This window comes from Amia ocellicauda, chromosome 8 (assembly GCF_036373705.1).
Source record: "Amia ocellicauda isolate fAmiCal2 chromosome 8, fAmiCal2.hap1, whole genome shotgun sequence".
Taxonomy (NCBI): Eukaryota; Metazoa; Chordata; class Actinopteri; order Amiiformes; family Amiidae; genus Amia; species Amia ocellicauda.
In genome coordinates, this window is record NC_089857.1 from 15,469,826 (window position 1) to 15,488,181 (window position 18,356).

The 18,356-nt window shown below is 37.3% G+C and overlaps 1 protein-coding gene across 6 annotated transcripts in view; it reads left to right on the forward strand.

Annotated features, from left to right (window-relative positions):
- Positions 1 to 18,356, forward strand: part of LOC136755513 (FYN-binding protein 1) — a 37,829-nt gene that overhangs the window by 18,135 nt on the left and 1,338 nt on the right. For 4 of the 6 annotated variants that reach the window (XM_066712164.1, XM_066712163.1, XM_066712166.1 and 1 more), the window contains exons 3-18: positions 3,480 to 3,630; positions 6,353 to 6,411; positions 6,976 to 7,004; positions 7,713 to 7,759; positions 8,135 to 8,261; positions 8,426 to 8,585; positions 9,319 to 9,466; positions 10,057 to 10,073; positions 10,732 to 10,801; positions 12,577 to 12,696; positions 14,775 to 14,803; positions 15,192 to 15,273; positions 15,773 to 15,875; positions 16,422 to 16,584; positions 17,378 to 17,411; positions 18,176 to 18,207. In XM_066712164.1, coding sequence (XP_066568261.1) covers positions 3,480 to 3,630; positions 6,353 to 6,411; positions 6,976 to 7,004; positions 7,713 to 7,759; positions 8,135 to 8,261; positions 8,426 to 8,585; positions 9,319 to 9,466; positions 10,057 to 10,073; positions 10,732 to 10,801; positions 12,577 to 12,696; positions 14,775 to 14,803; positions 15,192 to 15,273; positions 15,773 to 15,875; positions 16,422 to 16,584; positions 17,378 to 17,411; positions 18,176 to 18,207 — 1,371 coding nt within the window. Of the gene's footprint in view, positions 1 to 3,479; positions 3,631 to 6,352; positions 6,412 to 6,975; positions 7,005 to 7,712; positions 7,760 to 8,134; positions 8,262 to 8,425; positions 8,586 to 9,318; positions 9,467 to 10,056; positions 10,074 to 10,731; positions 10,802 to 12,576; positions 12,697 to 14,774; positions 14,804 to 15,191; positions 15,274 to 15,772; positions 15,876 to 16,421; positions 16,585 to 17,377; positions 17,412 to 18,175; positions 18,208 to 18,356 lie in introns of those variants that run through there. The other 2 variants (XM_066712167.1, XR_010817681.1) reach the window with 2 other exon arrangements.

Here is an 18,356-nt window from a genome sequence, read left to right on the forward strand (position 1 = left end):
ACATTCTTCTCAGGACAGCCAAGTCAATCTTAATTTGTACATGGCAATACAATAATAAAATAGCTTGCAAAAGCTGAGGGCTGACTGAAAACTGTCTTTAGTACAGTTCCATCTGCTATGTTTCAAACTTTTTTAATGTTCCTTTAATAAGTTTAAAACAGCATCAGAGCAAAGGCAGAACTGTCACAGAGCAGGTTTTCAATAAGCAATCTCCGTCACAATTGTCACTGAGGTTGCTCATTACACTGAACCCTAATAACCCCTACACAGGTGTCCAGAAACGCAGTCACACCTTTTGTGAGGCAAGGTTACACTTATTTATCTATAATGTTTGCAAATAATGGTCAATGTGGGTGCAAACAATGTGAAGGACTTCTATTATTGTTCTGGATCTTTATTGTTATTTAACATGTGGCCTGAGACACAGTGACCATGTTTAAGTAGTTACATAAGAGAGTAGACCATACAGTCCATTGTGCTTGCTTGATTCATATAGTAGCTTACCGATCTGAGACTATCATCCAGACACATCTGGAAAACTTTAGAGGAACCAGCATTAGGAATGTAACCGTGTATATTGTTCCAGACCCCAAAACTCTTTGTGTAAAACTGTGCCTCCTATTTTTGTGTCCTAAATGCACCTGTGTTTCATTCAAATCTTCTTCTGTTTTTTGCATGACAGAACAGGATTCAATGTAGAACTCTTTCCCAGGCAGCATTTTCCTTTTTCCTAATATGGTGACCAAAAACTGGACAGGATCTGATCAAAGTTAACTACATAACTGTATAATTTTAGCACTCAGTCCTTTATACGCAAACTTTTAACTGTGTTTCAAAGACAGGAAACTGCCTCATTGCTGTTTAGTAAAAACAAAACAGTGGCTTTGTGGTCCTTAATGCATGGTGCTATGGTGGTTGCCTGTCCTACATGGCTATCTCTCCAATCTCATTTAGAACCACCACACATAAAACAGCGTTTACTAACCAGACGACCAACAGTAATGTTCGGATTTGACCAAAAGCTTCTGCTCTACACATTCCATTTTGTCTTTGCAGCCACTTTGTTAAACAAACATTTTAGCTGGCAGGTGTTTTAATCAGGGTCTTTCTACTGAAGTCTGTACTTCATAATAAAATAATAGGAAAAAATGTAATAATGAGAAAAATATTGACAGCTGTTTAGGGACATCATCCAAGTTAGTTTAACCTATGTCAATGGTCTGAACGCATACAACTTCTTGCACTGTGGAAAAATAAAACAAGATGGTTTGATCAGAGATATAAGTTGTGTCTTTCTGTTTTTATCATTATGGGCCGTGATTGCTTTTCCAAAATAAACACAACTAAAGATTAACACTGTCCAGTTAATTCTAGTGCAAAGATGCAACTCTGTGAATACATAAATATATGAATACAATAATATATTCCTAATTCTTCTTTTATCAACTCATATAAAGCTAGTGGTAAGAGGAAGTCTCAAACTTCGCAGCAGCACTGGTATAGAAATTAACACTTTCACCTCGTATTCACACCTTTGAAGGCTGCTTTGTGACATGAAGTCCCGATGAAGCATAAACCTCAAAGAGCTCTCCATACCCCAGACAAACATTTGTATTTTTTGAAAAGTGCAGAGAGATTGTAATAATGACACTGGGGTGGTGTGGGGGATGCACATAAGCCAGGGCTGAGTGTTTAGTGTAAATATCATTATCTCTTCTACCAGTTAGTCTTGATTGTGCTGGTGTGCTCTGAATCAAGTGTGAAGGCCACTGCTATTGTGTCATGATATGAGCTGCACAGAATAGTGATCTAGAGACAAGAATGCATAGAGTAATATATGCATATTACCGGTATATGTATAATTGTATGTTTCAATGCATGCTAAAATGCTGGCTACCTATAAGACACGATATCAAGTACAATGCCATGAAAGTAGCTAGAAATCTGTTTAAATTTCAATGTTATCCCATGTGCATTGTTTTCCATTGATACAGAGATGCGAACGTTAGTGAACACTTTGGCAATTCATTTTGTTAGTGCATTTATGTGTGCACTGCTGAAGGAACCCTGTTGCACAATATATGAGAGTATTTTTTTATTAATCTATATCTCTGGACTTTTAAGACTACAGTTTGCTAGGTAGGCCTCCCCAGTTGGCAATGTTTGGGACAGTCACAAATGGGTAAAATACATAAAATCAGTCACTGCGACACTCACGGAAGAAGTTGCATCATGTACAGCGAACTAAATGTATGGTTTTGTTATATTTTATATGTGTTGCTTTATTATAAATTACATAAATATCTGTTATGTATCTTTTATTAATCTTATATATTTTGGAAATTTTCTAATTTCTAATTGTAAAACTTAGTTGTTGATATTCTTAGTGTAAAAGAACACATGTATGTGTGTGTGCATTTCAACAATGTTAAGCTGGTCCACTTAGTATGGTACTAATATATATATATATATATATATATATATATATATATATATATATATAGTATAAATGTTGGTTATTTGTTGCTTTTGATTATTTGTTTGCAATTTAAATCCTTTAAGATTTATTAGCCTGCTGTGTTGTGGGAGACTTTTGTACAGTGAGCTTCCTGTTGAGTGTTATCATGTTGTCCTCATGAAATTTAAGGTCTGCTTTACACATTTACTTCCCTATTGCCTAAGCATTGTGTCTTAAAAACGAACAAACCAAAAATAAAACTAGGAGATTACTGGTCAATTTATTTTGCTTGGTTTGGATTGTATAAGAGAAGTTAAAACATACTCCAGGTTCCCTTACTGAAAGCCAGAAAGGGGTGCATGTCATGGTAAAAGTTTCCAAAACAAAGTAACTTCAATGTAATCATGATTTGTGTGTCATTAGATTGAGGTAAACAAATGTAGTAAAAGTGAAGCTTATATCAAAACAATACCGCTACAGACAGGACCTTAGGGCAGCTATTAACTCAGATAATAAACAAATGTACCCATGGTGAAAAACACTTTTATATGTAACTCAGGCATTAACAGAAGAAGACTTTACTTCCTGTCTTCAGCTGAGTTCCCTTTTAAATGTCTCTGTTTTTAAATAATGTATTTTAAAATAATACTTCATTCTTTAAACAAGTACACCAGTATTTCTCATTTTACTATTTTATAAGATATATATTTAGAAATTTTAAGCCCTGGATTCTCTTCTGGTATTTAAAAATGTACAGACTGGGCAGTGGGGTCAGGGGTGACAACAATGTCTCATACTAGTGTTTTGCAAGCTGGGGTCCAAACCTAGACTTAGACAGCCTAAAAATATTTTGAAGTAAAGATTGGTTAATTTCCCTGACTGTTGAATTATCACTGTATTGTTAAATTACATTTCTACCTGGTTTCTAAGCTAAATATGTTTCTGAGTGCCACCCCACCAACAAAGGGGTTTTCTTCACAAGCTGTTACATGTATGTGTATGTATCTGTGTATGTTTATAGGTCCAAGCCTGGGGCCAAAGAAAGCAGGGCCACCCCCTCCTCCTCCACCCTCAGCACATCCCAGCACCCAACCACCACCACCCCTCGCCTCTCACCCCTCGGCCTCTGGCCCACCTCTCCCCAGTTTACCACCAAGACACCCGGGAGCAATGTGAGTACCTGCAGCAGTGAAGCACGTTTACAAGTGCCCAGCCTGTGGGGGGTCCCAATCCAGCAGCATTTATGCATTTATTTATAGGTCTTTGTAAATCACGATCTGCACCAGTCCCAGTCCCAGTCAGCAACCTAACTAAGAACTTAAGTGGAATAAAAAACAGAAGACTCTAGTTCTTGAGGACTAGATTTGAAGATTAGCAGTCTGGAAACAAAAATTAGATGCCTCTTGATTTGTTTTGTTTTACTGTTATTTCCACTGATTTATTTTTAATTCATTCCTTTTTAAGATTTAACACGCTAGGCAGAGCATTTGTTCAGCAAGCAAACTACATATGTGAAGAACGTATGTAATGGGATGCTTACAAAAAAAAAAAAACGGACACATTTTCTAAAGGTAATTGTTTTCCTGTAACTCTGTAAGCAAACAGCTACCCTGTTAGGATTGTGGAATTGATTCGAGAGAGGCTGTGCAAACAAGGATGCGCGGCTATGTGAATTCACCATTGATAAGGGACATTTTTCACTTGGGTAAATTCCTTAAACTCAAGAAATAAAGTAAATATAGATAAGGCATACCATTGTTAGTGGCTCGATTGCATCAGATTCTCTGATTGGTGTGATAGCTGGACTGCGGGCATTATTGGCTTGAAATGCTATGAAACACTGGCAAGCTTTTACGTACGTGTCAAACCTTATCTTGGTTTATCTTGTTTGAAGCTCTGGGTCATAGTGGTGGGCTTAGCTGATTAATTGGAGACTGAAATTGATTACATATATTATTTTATTGTTTATATTTTTGTTAAAAGAAAAATGTATTATGAGAATTAACAGTCTTAGGATTGTATGGTTGAGTGGCAACATTAGCTGTAGATCTGCAAAACACTGTTTTCTAATTCAGTCTCAGTTTATTGATATATAAATATCTTTATGGCTCTATTTTGAATAGATAGAAGTGTGGTGCGTTCTGGTGTTCTAACAGTCAGAGGCGGGTGCCACTGAGCTCGGTGTGGAGAGTTCACTTACATTTTGTAATTACAACTAGACGAAGCTCTCAGCCAGCATATCAGTAATACACAGACCGAACTGTGGCTACAGCTACTGACACAGGAAACTGTTCTGGTGTCACTCAAGTTATTTGTGTCTGTATGTTCATGATGATCTGAAACAAGTGAGACAACTTCCTCCTGTCACTTGAATATTATTGATGCCTTTGTCCTGTTTTGCGGTGTCCTTTGTTTTTTCATTAAACATGAAGACATTTTGCGTGTCTGAAAACAGCTTTCATTCAGTGCTACAGCTTGCACCATCACCCTTTTTCAGACTTTCACACCAACCTGTATGAACTGCAAAGTTAAGCTAGTTCTGTCTGAACTACTTTAGGTTAGACATAAAAGACAAAAAAGGCATATATTAAAGTATCATTAATAGTTTAGCCTTCAAGCTTCTTCCAAGCAACTTGTCTCACTTTATTAGACTGAAGAGCAGAGCAAAGCCAAAAAGGCTAGATTTTGTTTTTATATTTATATTAATATTTATATTTTTTATATGTTGTATTTTTGTCTTTGTTTTTTTACAGCTTTACTTTCTAATCCACAACAAAGACTTGGAAATCCTCTCATTTAAAAAAAAAAAAATCTTTGCTTTTATTTTTGTTGCTGCCTTTTCTTGTTGACCTTTAGGGTGCTTGTCAGACCTTCACTTAGCTATGTGGGAGTTTATTACCATTAGATGATGCCATCATACTTGGCCTAAACTTATGTCACCTATGTCATGGAAACATGCAGCTTTATCTCCCTTCTCAACAACTGTTAAGTTAATAATCAAGAGAAACAGAGAAGCATTTAAAATGAGCTGAAGGGAAGGCCATTTGCTGTTATTTATTAATTTCTCATGCAGGTCTCATTCTTTAAAAAGGGATAGGATGGAGTGCTCATTCGATTGGAACAGTCTTCCCCTGATTTTCAGATGGGAAAACAGTCAACAATACCTACAAGATTCAAAAAGAAAGAATGAAAAAAACATTAATTATTTGCCAGTTTTTTTTGGTTCGTGTGTCATGTGTTCCTTGTGCATTGTTCCTCAAACTGATGTGCAATCATCTATAATTTTAATGCAAATAAACCTGTCTGTAAATGCCTCAAGGAATGTCCTATGAATGAGTCAGAACCTGGGTCACTCCTATCTTTCCACAGCAGAGCTCTTCACTGACCAGATGTAGGAGGCATCAGTGTGGAGTAGTGGTCAGGCCTCTGGACCTATAAAATCAGACCCTGTGGCTTCACATCTTGGTGAACAAAGTGAACAAAGGTCCTTTACCCAGACTGGTTGAACAAAAAGTTTTTTTTTTTCCCAAAGAATGTAATACTAATAATAGAGGGAGTCTGGCCATACATTCACAATTAAGAGTCTTCTCTTGAAATACAACTGTGGTTCTCCAAAACCAGGGCTTTGCAGTACTGTTATATGAGGTTTTTTTTTTAAGTAAATAATTCCCCTGTTAAACCAGTTTAACTGACAACACATGCAAATCTTATGTAAATGTAAAAACAGAAGGTAAATTACAACAATGCACCCCTTTGGTTTCCTGTAAACCGTGTTTCTTGCCATAGTAGTATTGACTTTTCTTGTGTTGTTTAAATGTTATTCCTTATCCCCTAGACATCTGTTTAACCCACTAAGATATTGGACTGATGATGCTTGAATTATCATGATTTCAGAATCCAGCCAGATCCGGATGAGAACTATGATGATGTTGGTGTCCTGAACAATGCAGAAGGTACTGGAGCTTCATAGTCACACAGACATCACTAAAGGTTTAAGTGATTACTTGTGATGGTACAGGTTCGGGTCATTCCTTAAATCCCCCAACACACAGAGGATCTTTTTTGTTATGTTTTTTTAAGACCCCCACTTTACAAATAGCTATTAGGTCACATTATATGAAACCCTATCACAGGTACCTCCCAAGAGAGTTGGCCAGGCTAAAAGAACATCATGCAAGGCTTTGGCCCAGTGGTTCAGCTCTTTGTGTAGTTGGATCAGATGCATGGATCTTTACACTCTTACGTTTCCCATGAAAGCACGTGTCTTCAGTAAAGTGAAAGAACTCCCTGTGAGGCAACTGCAAATTCTGAGATGAGAAAATGAAAACATCAAATAAGTGTTTTGCAGTAAGATGTGTAGTCCCTCTCTACTGGTGTTTGCATTTCAGTATTTCTAACACATGCCCAGATTCGCAAAGTCACCATGTGGGGTGAAAGAGTTATTTACACTACTTGAGGTTCTAACTGGTTACTGGCCACTGGTAATGTGAAAATCTAACCTGTATATTTCTCTTCAGGGTTTTCTGGCCAAAACCAGTGGACTGAGGTAAGAGGTTTGCTTTCTGTTCATAGAATATCTGAAAGAGACCACATGACTTCCAGAGAAACGCAATTACACTTTGGACTTCTGGTAAAAATATAAAAATTACCACACAGCTGACATTGCAACATATGGCACAAATAATATTGGTTTCAAAAGGAAGGATAATTCACTACTGTGTACAGTGTAATACATTTAACTCAAAGATGCAAGTCTGACAAACTGCTGACAAGGTTGACCAAGAATGCAATGTATTAATATTGGTCTATGAATCATAATTCTGCAATTTGACTACAACTATATTACAAACTTTATTTACAAATCTGTATCGCTGTGTTAAAATACACAAGTATTGCTTGTGTAAAAGCACCATTTAACTGTGAGGCTGATCTTCTGCTCAAAAAGATTTAAATTGTAATTCTGGTGTCAAATATTATCACTTTATTTTATTTTTGAAATAAGTATTTTACCAGTAAGTGCAAGAGCTCACATAAATATTTCCAAGAAATACTCTTTGAATACTTAATCTTTTAAAATAAATACATTTTCAAACATAATTCACCACAAACCCACAATATCTCTCGGCAGTTGTTCTACAGGTCACAGAAGGCCTGGCATGTTAGCTTTAACATATTTTGTATATATTTTATCTCTCGTAAAAGTGCAGAAATGTCCCATAATCAAACTGCAGTGTATTTATTTTTACTTTAAAAGGAAGATGGAAGTGATGAGGAAATGTACGAGGATCTGGAGGAGCGATGGTAAGTGTCCTGGTTTTGTCTGACATGTTTACTTCCTCTGTTGGGGCAATCTTTGGGATGTCATAAATGAAGAGTGTTTATATCAAAGTAAGACTTTTGTAATGTGAAGCAACAGAAAGAAACAAGCTTTTCCCAGCATTATGTATTATGAATAAGGTCAATTATAATAAACACAAACTTATGTATAGTCAAGGGACGTATTTCTGTCTTATCATGTATTGAGTGAGGGTGGTCAGGATGCACCTGCTGGGCCAAGATAGTAATACCAGAAAATAAAATGAAGGACACTGAGGGATCCTTTGCTTTATGTAGTTGTGTAATTTCCTGTCACTTAGCCTCTTACACATCAGCTTCTACGGAATTTTCACTGAACAGGTCATCCAAGGAATCGAAAGAACAGGAGAAGAAGCGCGAGAAAGAGGAGAAGAAACGACTGGAGCAAGAGAAGAAGGAGCAGAAAGAACGAGAGAAGAAAGAGCAGGATCTGAAGAAACGATTTAAGGTGATGATACGTGATAACTGGCCACTTGACTCAGAGTCTACTAGATAATGTTTAACATACTATAGCTATTGCCATTTGAGCACCTCTCCCCCTACACCATAATTTAAACCATAGTTTGAATTCAGTACTGCAACTCCTTTTCCCCCACACTCTCCTCTCTGTAGCTGACTGGCCCACTGCAGGTTATTCACAAAGTAAAGGCAAGAGTGGACTGCAAAGGTGGCAAGAACGACCTGTGTATGAAGCAAGGGGAGGCCATCGACATCATCCGCATCACAGACAACCCAGAGGGAAAGTGGCTGGGCAGAAATGTAGATGGCTCATGTAAGCATCAGTCTTCATAGATTTTCATGATCCATGTTTGTGTTCATTTAAACTGGTCTGCAGTTTGCACTAAAGAAATACTCTTAGCCAAGTGGACGTGGTTTCTGACATGTCTTCTTCTAGTATATAGCTTTTAAAAGGAGTGACTTCTGAACTGGAACATGTATACTGCATTCTATTGCAAGATTAAGCCAAGCATCCCCAGGTGGGGCAGCATATAATTGCTCCAATCCCACCAGGATGGGGTGGGCAGTCTTCAGTCTCATGGCTTCTTGGTTGCTCGCACATTTGGATCACTAGCTGCTCCAATCGCAACACAATTCCGATTGGTGTAAAAACAGAACTTGGGCCAGTCTGTGCTTTCATCGCATACAACTGCAGGTGGCTTTGCAAATCCAAATTAGGGAAAAAAGAAGTGGTGTGTAGTGACCACATCCTTTTTGCAACGATAGAGAAAATCAAACCATCGTCCTGAATGATCGTAAGGCAAGTAAAGTATTTCAGGCATCCTCAGAAAACTGTCACGTAACAAAAAGACAGATGGCTTTATAATCCTAAATCAACTTCTCTAAAGATGTAGAAAGGATATTAATAAATGTTGAAAGCTGGCTGCCCTGAAAATACGGAAAACACTTTGACATCACCTTGGTTTAATTATTCTTTTTTGGTGTCGTCTTTGCATTTGACATGAACTCCAAAGGTTGTAACAGTATCATGTGTTCCCTTCGTGTAGTGGGTTACGTGAAAACCGAGTCGGTGGAGATTGACTACGACATCTTGAAAAGGCAGCAGAGAAGTGGAACCCTCCTGGGCATCGAAAGGCGAGTGGAGGAGGACCCTGAGGTTTATGATGATGTTGCATCCCAGGACGACTTGAACAGGTAGAGCAAAACTATCTGTGTGAACCCCTTTGTTAGTGCTGAGTGTCTGTAAAATCCTGGACAAGTACCCTGACTACAGCTTCGAGTGTGAGTTCTGTGGCTTACTGGATTAAACATATGGTGCTAACTGGCAATGGTTTCTCTTTATGGCTCTCTGTGATCCGGTGGCTCTCTGTGATCCAGTGTTACACCAACCATCTGAATGAATCAGCCATGGTCGGTCAGGCAGGGAAAAAGCATGGCTAGAGTGTCCTCTACTGGAAAGATGTGGAGTTGCTCTTCAGTCTTCTGGTTTTGTTCCAGTTCAGTTCAACTTTTGAATTGATTCCATAATTTGCTGACTTGCACTTTTTAACTGTTTTCAAATTGAAAGCGGTTGGAGATTTCAGGATATATTTTCAAGTGTGTACATCAGGTCTGTAATATTTTAACTAAGAGTCCAGCTGAAATATGAGATACATGTTCTAAAATAACACAATTAAATAAAGTACAAAATAGAATGTGGTGCTTAAATATCAGGAGAGTAATCTTAAACTAATGTGTTGCCAAACTCTAAATCTTGTCTTTTTTTTTTTTTTTTCTCTTCTCAGTGGCACTCGAGGTGGAGGTAAGTGGCAAAATGCCAGACACTTTCATTTCCTAAGCTTTAATTGGAACTCACACGTGGTTTTCATAATTTCATAATTACACATCATGGTAAAATAGGATACAGTGAAAGCATGGGAAATTATACAAGGTGGTAATGCACCAGTAAAAACAAAAACAAAGCATCAACTTCCAAATTCATAGAAAGAAAGCAGGGAGCAGATATTAAGAAACATGTTTTTACTTTTTGTCACAACCTCCACAGCAGGCAATTTAAAACAAAATGCTCCCTAATGGTAACTCAGTGTCACCTGGTTTCAATCACAGTTAAATAGTACCTCACATGGGATTTTGACAGTAGCACTTGCACACAGATTGTCCACATAAGAAAATGAAAAAGGGAATGATACACAAAACACAATTAAACAGTAATTTCAAGTACATTATAAATTCGGGATAATATGTGTGTGAATTCTGCCTCCTCCTCTTTTTTGGTGTCAGTTTCACCTTCACACTTAAGGATATATGATCCTGATGGTCATCTTAAACAGATTGATAGGTTGATTTGAGTTTGCCTTAATAATGCCTTGGAGCGTATACATACGTGTGTGGGTGCTAACTTATATTAATCATCTTCATTTTTACCATGCACCTTATAAGATTTTATCATCTTTTAATAGTTATTTTACCTCCACCACCTGAAGAAGATGAAATTTATCACGACCTCGATGACGCAGAGTTGAACGTGAGGTAGGAAGTCCAGTCTTATTTTCACCTAGCTTCTACTCTGGCTACTTATTATTATTATTATTATTATTATTATTATTATTACGTTATCTGTATGTTATCTAGGTATTCACTGTGTTTCGTATTTCCTTCTGACTTTTGAAGCAGTTAAACCAAAGAAAGACACAAAATGCATTACTATAGCAAGAGACCAATGGAAAGGGAAGGGAATGCTTTAGGCTGCTTTTGAAAAGATTTATACCTTTTTCAGAAACATCACATATTCATCTTAACATATGTATATATATTAATACATTTAAATAAAATCCATATTAGGCACAGTAGCTAAACATTCTTCTTTGGTGGACAACAAAAATTGGAAAGGGCCCTAAGAAATAAGGGAAGTTACTGTAAGGCAGTATACATTTTTCTTTCCATTTCTGTTTAGACACAGAGCGCTGCTGTATTAAAATTATGTTTCCCCACAACAATTTGTGAAGATGAGTATCAGCCTTCTGCACCAGCTATGTTCTTGACTTCTCCATTTTGTGCTTAGCAAAGGATGGCAGACTATTTACTGATACAAAAAGAATGGGGAAGGCACACAAAATAAAAATAAAATAAAAAGAAGAAGCTATATCAAGTGTATTTTAGAAGAAAGAGGCCTACCTTTGTTCTGCATATCTGCTGCAATTAATAGATGCCCAGAGGATTACTGTACCAGACCTCCCCCAGCACAGCTTCTACCCTAGTGAGAGAAGACATAGTGCAAGATGGAGGTCAGGACTTTGAGAAGGCAATTCACTGTTTTCACACTGTTCTTCTTCAACCACGGTGTCACACTGCCTGCTTGAAGGCAGTCCTGCTAAGCACTAATGTTACAACATGGCAGTAAAGTTAAACACAGAACGATGTGATGTTGTGGAAATGTGTAGACTCTAGGGCGGTGTTGTTAAAACATTCAAAAACAATGTTATAAACTGACATAAATAACTACACTCCTGATCAAAAGTTTTAGAAACACCTCAATTTTTTAAGTTTGTATTGAAATGTACGCAGCTTAATGTCTCAATGTACTCTAAAATTAAAGCATAGAACAAATAAACAATTAGAGATAAAAAATAAAATGTGTACTCTTCACTGTTGTGGTGTTTGCCAAGTGTTTGGTATCCCATGAAAGTTGAGACTCTCAGCTTTCTACGATGTGAAGCATTCTTTGATGTGAAAAATTAGTTTTTTATACCCCCCCGCCCCACCCGCATTTACAAAAAAAAGCCTATTTGCAAAGAAATACAATCGAAACAGTGATCTGTGACCATCTGAATGAGACCCCCCCCCCCCCCCCACCCTGAGCAGACTGCACATTTACCACCCGGGCTCTGAATGATGGTGCGCGACACGGAAACTGTAAATCGGATGTAAACCTAAACTTTTTTAGCCTCAGTTTACCGCTTACGTTTGTACCATTTCAGGTTATTCACTGGACTTGAACTGCTTTAAATTCAATAAAAACTGGGGAAATGGGGGTGTTCTAAAACTTTTGACCGGTAGTGTACATGGAAGAGAAAAGATATTCACAAATGACAAAAATCTAATTAAGCAGTTTAAGTAAAATGAGAAAACTACATCATCTCTCTGTAAAAACTGCTCATTTTGATGTGTCAGGGCTCTGTAACGTGGCACGTTGCAATAGTCTACCTCTGTGACAGTGTCTGTGAGTAGCTGTGGAGGTGGAAGTCATGCTGTGTGTGCTTGTTGTATTCTTCTTTCTGACTGACATCCACCAACACTCCCTGAAGTTCTGCATTGCAGGAGGATTCTAAGGTCAACACCTGGTCCCGGGGACTGCTGAGGATGATAACGGGCAGGGATGACAGAAAGAAAATTTTGCCCGACAGTAATGGGGAAATTGTACATTTGTAAGATGCCACTGGGCCACAGTTGAATCTGCTGGAACTAATGCTTGATCTCCCCTAAATTAATCTGCTACCAATCAGAAATCCAGACTAATACTGAAACTCCGATTTGAGGGTGCAAAAGTTAGCATTTGGCTGTTAAATACTATAAAGTGCAAACAAACAGACAAACAAACAAAAAAGCCCTTTTGCAAGTTACATTCAGGAAAACAGTGCTTATGTCGGTTATTCATAATGCTTGATTCTAAGTAGTGCTTTTCTTTTTTTTCTCCCCCTCATTGGAATAACACAACATTTTAAGTTGTTAAATGATGACTACTTAAATATTTCATTTTTGACCTTGCAATATTAGGTAATTGATTTTCCTTTACATACAGGATTGTTAACAAAGCAGGGAGAAAAATAAGCATGGCCAAGAGTTTGTTTAAGAGTTACGGGTTATGTTTAATTGAATTTCATTGCAAGGCTGCTGGAAATGTTATCCAGAAATAAAGAGCATCAGTGCTTATTTGTTCACAATGATGCTATTTAAGCCCAGCCCTGAAAAAACACTGAAGAGCATATGAAAAGCAAACCAATAGCAATGCATTTGTTTATATTGTTAGAATTCAGGGTCTCTTTTTTTTAAACCCAGTTCGTGGAGTGCCTGTTCTCTTTTCTGAATTTCTGAAATAATCCCGCAATCGAAATAATTTTACGTCAGAATGCACTGTTTTCTCAAATGAAAATTGCACAAATAAACTTCAGTGAAAGTTTTATTTATTTTAATTTGACATGGTTTAAATTCGCTCATTACAACATGAAGCCTTAGAAAAAATATACATTTTGCACCTTTAAAATGCCTAATTTGAAAGGACGATTGTTTTTTGACCATCCTAAAACCAATAAACTTTTTCTCTCTTCTCAACAGAAATCAATCAGCGAATGGTGTGTTTAGTGAAGATTGTAGCATGCATAACATCATTCCAACAATTGAACAGATTGTTTTATTAATCACCTTTCTGTTAACATATATTAATACACCTGGTATGTACCTTATAACAAAATCAGGATGTATTTTCTAATATTCAATAAAAGTATTTGCAGCTGTAAAGGAAACATATTGTGCATGCTACAATAAAGAGGAATGCACCTTCCAAATGTAAATTACTAGATTATGGGTTGATATGTAGATTTATTCTTGTCCTCAAAATCATTAACTATCAGTCATGTTGTGTAATGTTGTTGCTACAAACAGCTAAGAGCATAGTTTATAGATCGATAGTGATATGGACAGGAACAGATACACATAATGGAAATTATGTAATTTATGTATATGTGTGTGTATATATGTATATATAGACCCATAATCTTAAAACTTTTTTTATTATATATATATATATATATATATTTATTTAAATCAAAGTGTGGGGTCAATATATATATATATATATATATATATATATTGACCCCACACTTTGATTTAAATAAAAAAAAGACATGAAACAGATATTGCTGTAGCAATGTATGTTTCGGCTGTCTTTTTTCTCTGGTATAGTGGAGCTAGAATGGGCCGTGGGATTTGTAACTAGAGACTACTCCCACTGAGGCCAAAACTCTCCGCTATACCTTAGCCACACCCTACCTGTACTTCTATGTACCTCAGGTTTGCATTGCTGGCATCACACACTAGCAGAGTTTTGTTTGTGTGTCATACGAAGCTCATATTTAAATGTTCTATGTTGAGAGTTTTAAGCATTTATTGTAGGCTATATGATTCTCTGAAATACACAGATGTTAACACCATGTAAAAGAGGTTGTAGAGTAAAGGCAAATACAACACTCATAAAACATGGAAACAAAACCGATAAATGACAGTTTTAACAAAGAATATACAGACCTCTGCTGGAGCAAAATCATATTGCAGCTGTTACTCTGCTGTGATGCTGGCGATTCGAAAAGACGACCTTCATCAGACACTTTTTTCTGCCTCGTGCTTTATGACATAACACAGTTAATCTCCCATCTGCTTCAGATACTATGATTTGGTACCATTCACGCAGGAACTATAGATTGAATGATTGTTCTGTTTACTTTTTCAGAGTGCCTCCTCCAGCAAAGTTTTCAGAAGGTAATACACATGTGAATATTTACACACATACTCTTATTTAACATTGCTTCTGCAATACCTCCTGTAGAAATGTTTTATGTGCAACTTAAAAATGGAGGAGGAAGAACTAGCACATAGCATTCCAGTTAATTAATTACAATGGCAAAGACAAAATTGCATGAGGATCTTAATAAGCTGCAACAAGACATATTACACAGTTCTGCAGCATGCCAAATGGTCAAAAGTAACTGTGATAAATTCCTAAAAGAGAGAAGTTGCCTCTAAAGCTATTAAACCTCAACTATCATACCTTGCCCCCCTCTCTCTCTCTCTCTCTCTCTCTCTCTCTCTCTCTCTCTCTCTCTCTCTCTCTCTCTCTCTCTCTCTCTCTCTCTCTCTCTCTCTCTAGACAAGTCAGCCCCGGTGGCAGATGATGAGATCTATGATGATGTGGAGTCTCAAAGCTTCCCTCCGCCCCCACCGGCTTCAAGGTAATGAATCACAGCCCTATTCGGTACATACCCCTAAACTGGAGTGTGAGCAGCAATAATGGAATATTGAGCTCTGGGGTTCAGATAGAATGTTGGCACTTTTACCTGGTTTTACTACGGCTTTACCATTGTTTTGCTGTACTACTGCACTGGACCTTGGGAGTCCCGTGACTGTAATATACAATTTTAAAGGTTTCTAAGGGATGTTTACTATAGCTTACTCATGAAGTCGCAGTGACTGCATGTTGAGCTCCTAGGAAGCCACTGAAAGATCAAAGGTAAAACCACAGTAAATCCATGTTAAAAGTGCTTAAGGGTCACCGGAGTCAAAGTGCTTTATGTCACCTATGAACATCCTGGCGTATTTGGCATCAGATCATCCTAATCCAGTAATTTCACTGCTGCGGGTCCAGAATGTCTTGGCAGAGCTTTCTTCCGCTGTTTAACCTGACATCCCATAATGTTGCAATTTTCATTCTCTATTTTTTTTTCTATTTAGTCTCCCAAAGTTAAAGCCAGTTAAGGAAAAGCCAGAAGAGAAAGACCCCAAAAAGCAGAAGAAGTTTGAAAAGGAGGAGAAGGAGTTTAGAAAGAAGTTCAAAGTAAGTGTCATTTACAGTAGCTTCATCCTACAAATATTTAGAAGAGGAGATTAGGCAGAGAGAACAGACCAGCTTCTCCTTGCATTGGGAATAATGGCACACTATTCCAGTATCAATAGGATTACATCCCTTATTAAATACATCGTGAACAGCTGTCTTTTGTTAGTTGTCTGTCTACTCAGTACTTCTGGTAAAGCAGTCTTTAACCAGGTCTTCTGCAACATGTCTGAGTGAGAAGTTACGCAAACAAACCTCTCTGTGTTTCTCAATCGATTCCTGAACAGACCCTTCATTCCTTAATCATCCCAAAAAGCAAACACAACATCTTAGTCACTGGAAATGTAGCCAGTTTTTTCTCTGCTGCTCACGGCACTGTGCATTGCAAGTTGGTATTGGCAATAAGCCTCCATGTGCTTGATTGCAATATTTACAAGCTTAAACAAGTATAAATCTTAGAAATCAGCCTGTACTGCCTTTGGGAATTTTTGTTATATACTGCAGTGTTCTCCTATAATTAGTTTTTACTTCTGTTATTCCTTCCTACAGTATGATGGTGAAATCCAAGTGCTTTACAAAATTACAATAGTGACCCCGCTGGCAAATAAGAAGTGGGGAAACAAGGACCTACCTCTCAAACCTGGGGAGGTTTTGGACGTGATTCAGAAGGCTGTGGGCAACAAGTTGATCTGCAGGAATGAGGATGGGAAATGTACGTTCAGATCTGTGTGCTTTTTCTCCAAGACATCGATTTGCCTTATCATGCCAATTTCAGGCCCACTGTACACTAAAGTGGTCCTTTCAGTCTCGTTTCAGTCCTCAGTTGAAATTGTTTGGAGTTTCAGCTTTGAAAAACATTTATGTGTATCGCCCTTTTTAAAATATTTCATGCAAATTACCGATACATGAACATTTTGTTGGGGTAGCTGGTTTCACACTCGGCCAGGGTAGTTGAGATAAGGACTAGAACAGTCAGTCAAGCACAATTAAGGCTGAGTCTAGGGGGAGATAAACGGAGCATTCTAAGAATAAGAAAATGCACTGCACAGATATTCAGGTCCAAATCACGTCATGTAGCAGATCTACCAACTGTACCACAGCACATGTTCAGGACGCACACGTTAGAGTATTTCCAGGAGTGACATGAGGAACTAATCTAACAAAGTGACATATTCAATCAAAAGGCAGCCAGATGTCATGCATTTGTGCTATTGTTTTTGTACAACAGCTTAGATGTGGTAATTGAAAGAAATGTACAATATGTTACAAAGCAACCAGGTCATGGCAGGACTTCCTGCTTCCTGCAACCACTACTACAATTAGGGAAACAGTCATAAAATAGACCCAACAATTGCATTTTTAGGCATTAAACAGCTTCTGCTGGCAACTAGAAGTTATGGTGCTTAAAGCTTGAAATCGTATTGAAACATAATGAGAGTTGCTATGTAATGGACCTTGGAATTTGTGCTGAAAAAGTGTAAAATTTTCTGTTTCTGTTTTAACAGTTGGTTTTGTTTCAACCACCAACATTATTGCAGAGTAAGTATCATATAAAGTTAATTACAAAAGTACAAGTTTCACACTGTCAATGTAGCAAAGGTTTTACATAAGATTCTGTTCTGTAGCCCATATAAATCTGGTCACCTCTATGTTCACCTCACAAACTACTAAACAGTGCTGTACTGCAGCATGCATCATTGTCTGCCCCAGTAGGAGCCTTCAGGTTAGGTTTTAGCAGTAGAAGTAGCAGTAGCAGTGGGCTGGGTATTTATTTCATTCATTTGTCGGAAAAATAACAAAGCAATTCAGAGAATCAGGAACACAATGTTTTCATATGTGTATCAATTATTTTGTTACACCAGTGTCTGATTTAACTGATATCACTGCTCAGTATCATTGGCAGCATTTCAACAAAACTGTTTCTGTGCTAAAACCTCTGTTTACTTTCTCGTAATTGGTACAAAACCCTCTACTATTGTTAAATCAAAATTTGACCCACCCACTAATCGAAAACTACAGAACTGTACACAGTTGCAGCTTCATTTTTAGTAAAATGCCACTTTCTTCTAATCATAAATGTAACCACTATGATGAACAGGTTTGTAGTTTTCTATTAGCGGGTGGGTCAAAGTTTTGATGTAGTCTGGCCCTAGGTCTTAAATATTTGATGATCTCAGTGTACTCCTAAAATGTGTACTTTACAAACATACAGATGCGCAAACAAGCCTACAAATTATTTCAGATTTAATTTTATATGAGGTAACCCCTTATGTTTCTAAATGTTTTTTTCTTTTTTTTTTCAGGGATGCTGATATTTACGATGACATTGGTGAAGGTATGTTGCAATCATTATGTTAATCATTTTGTCATCTTAAATTATCACATTTCTGCACAATTAGTATCTGTTTCAATTGCTGATTTTACTCTCAATTTAGATTTGATGTCCAGATCTATGAAATAGGATTTATGGTCTCACGCTCCTAA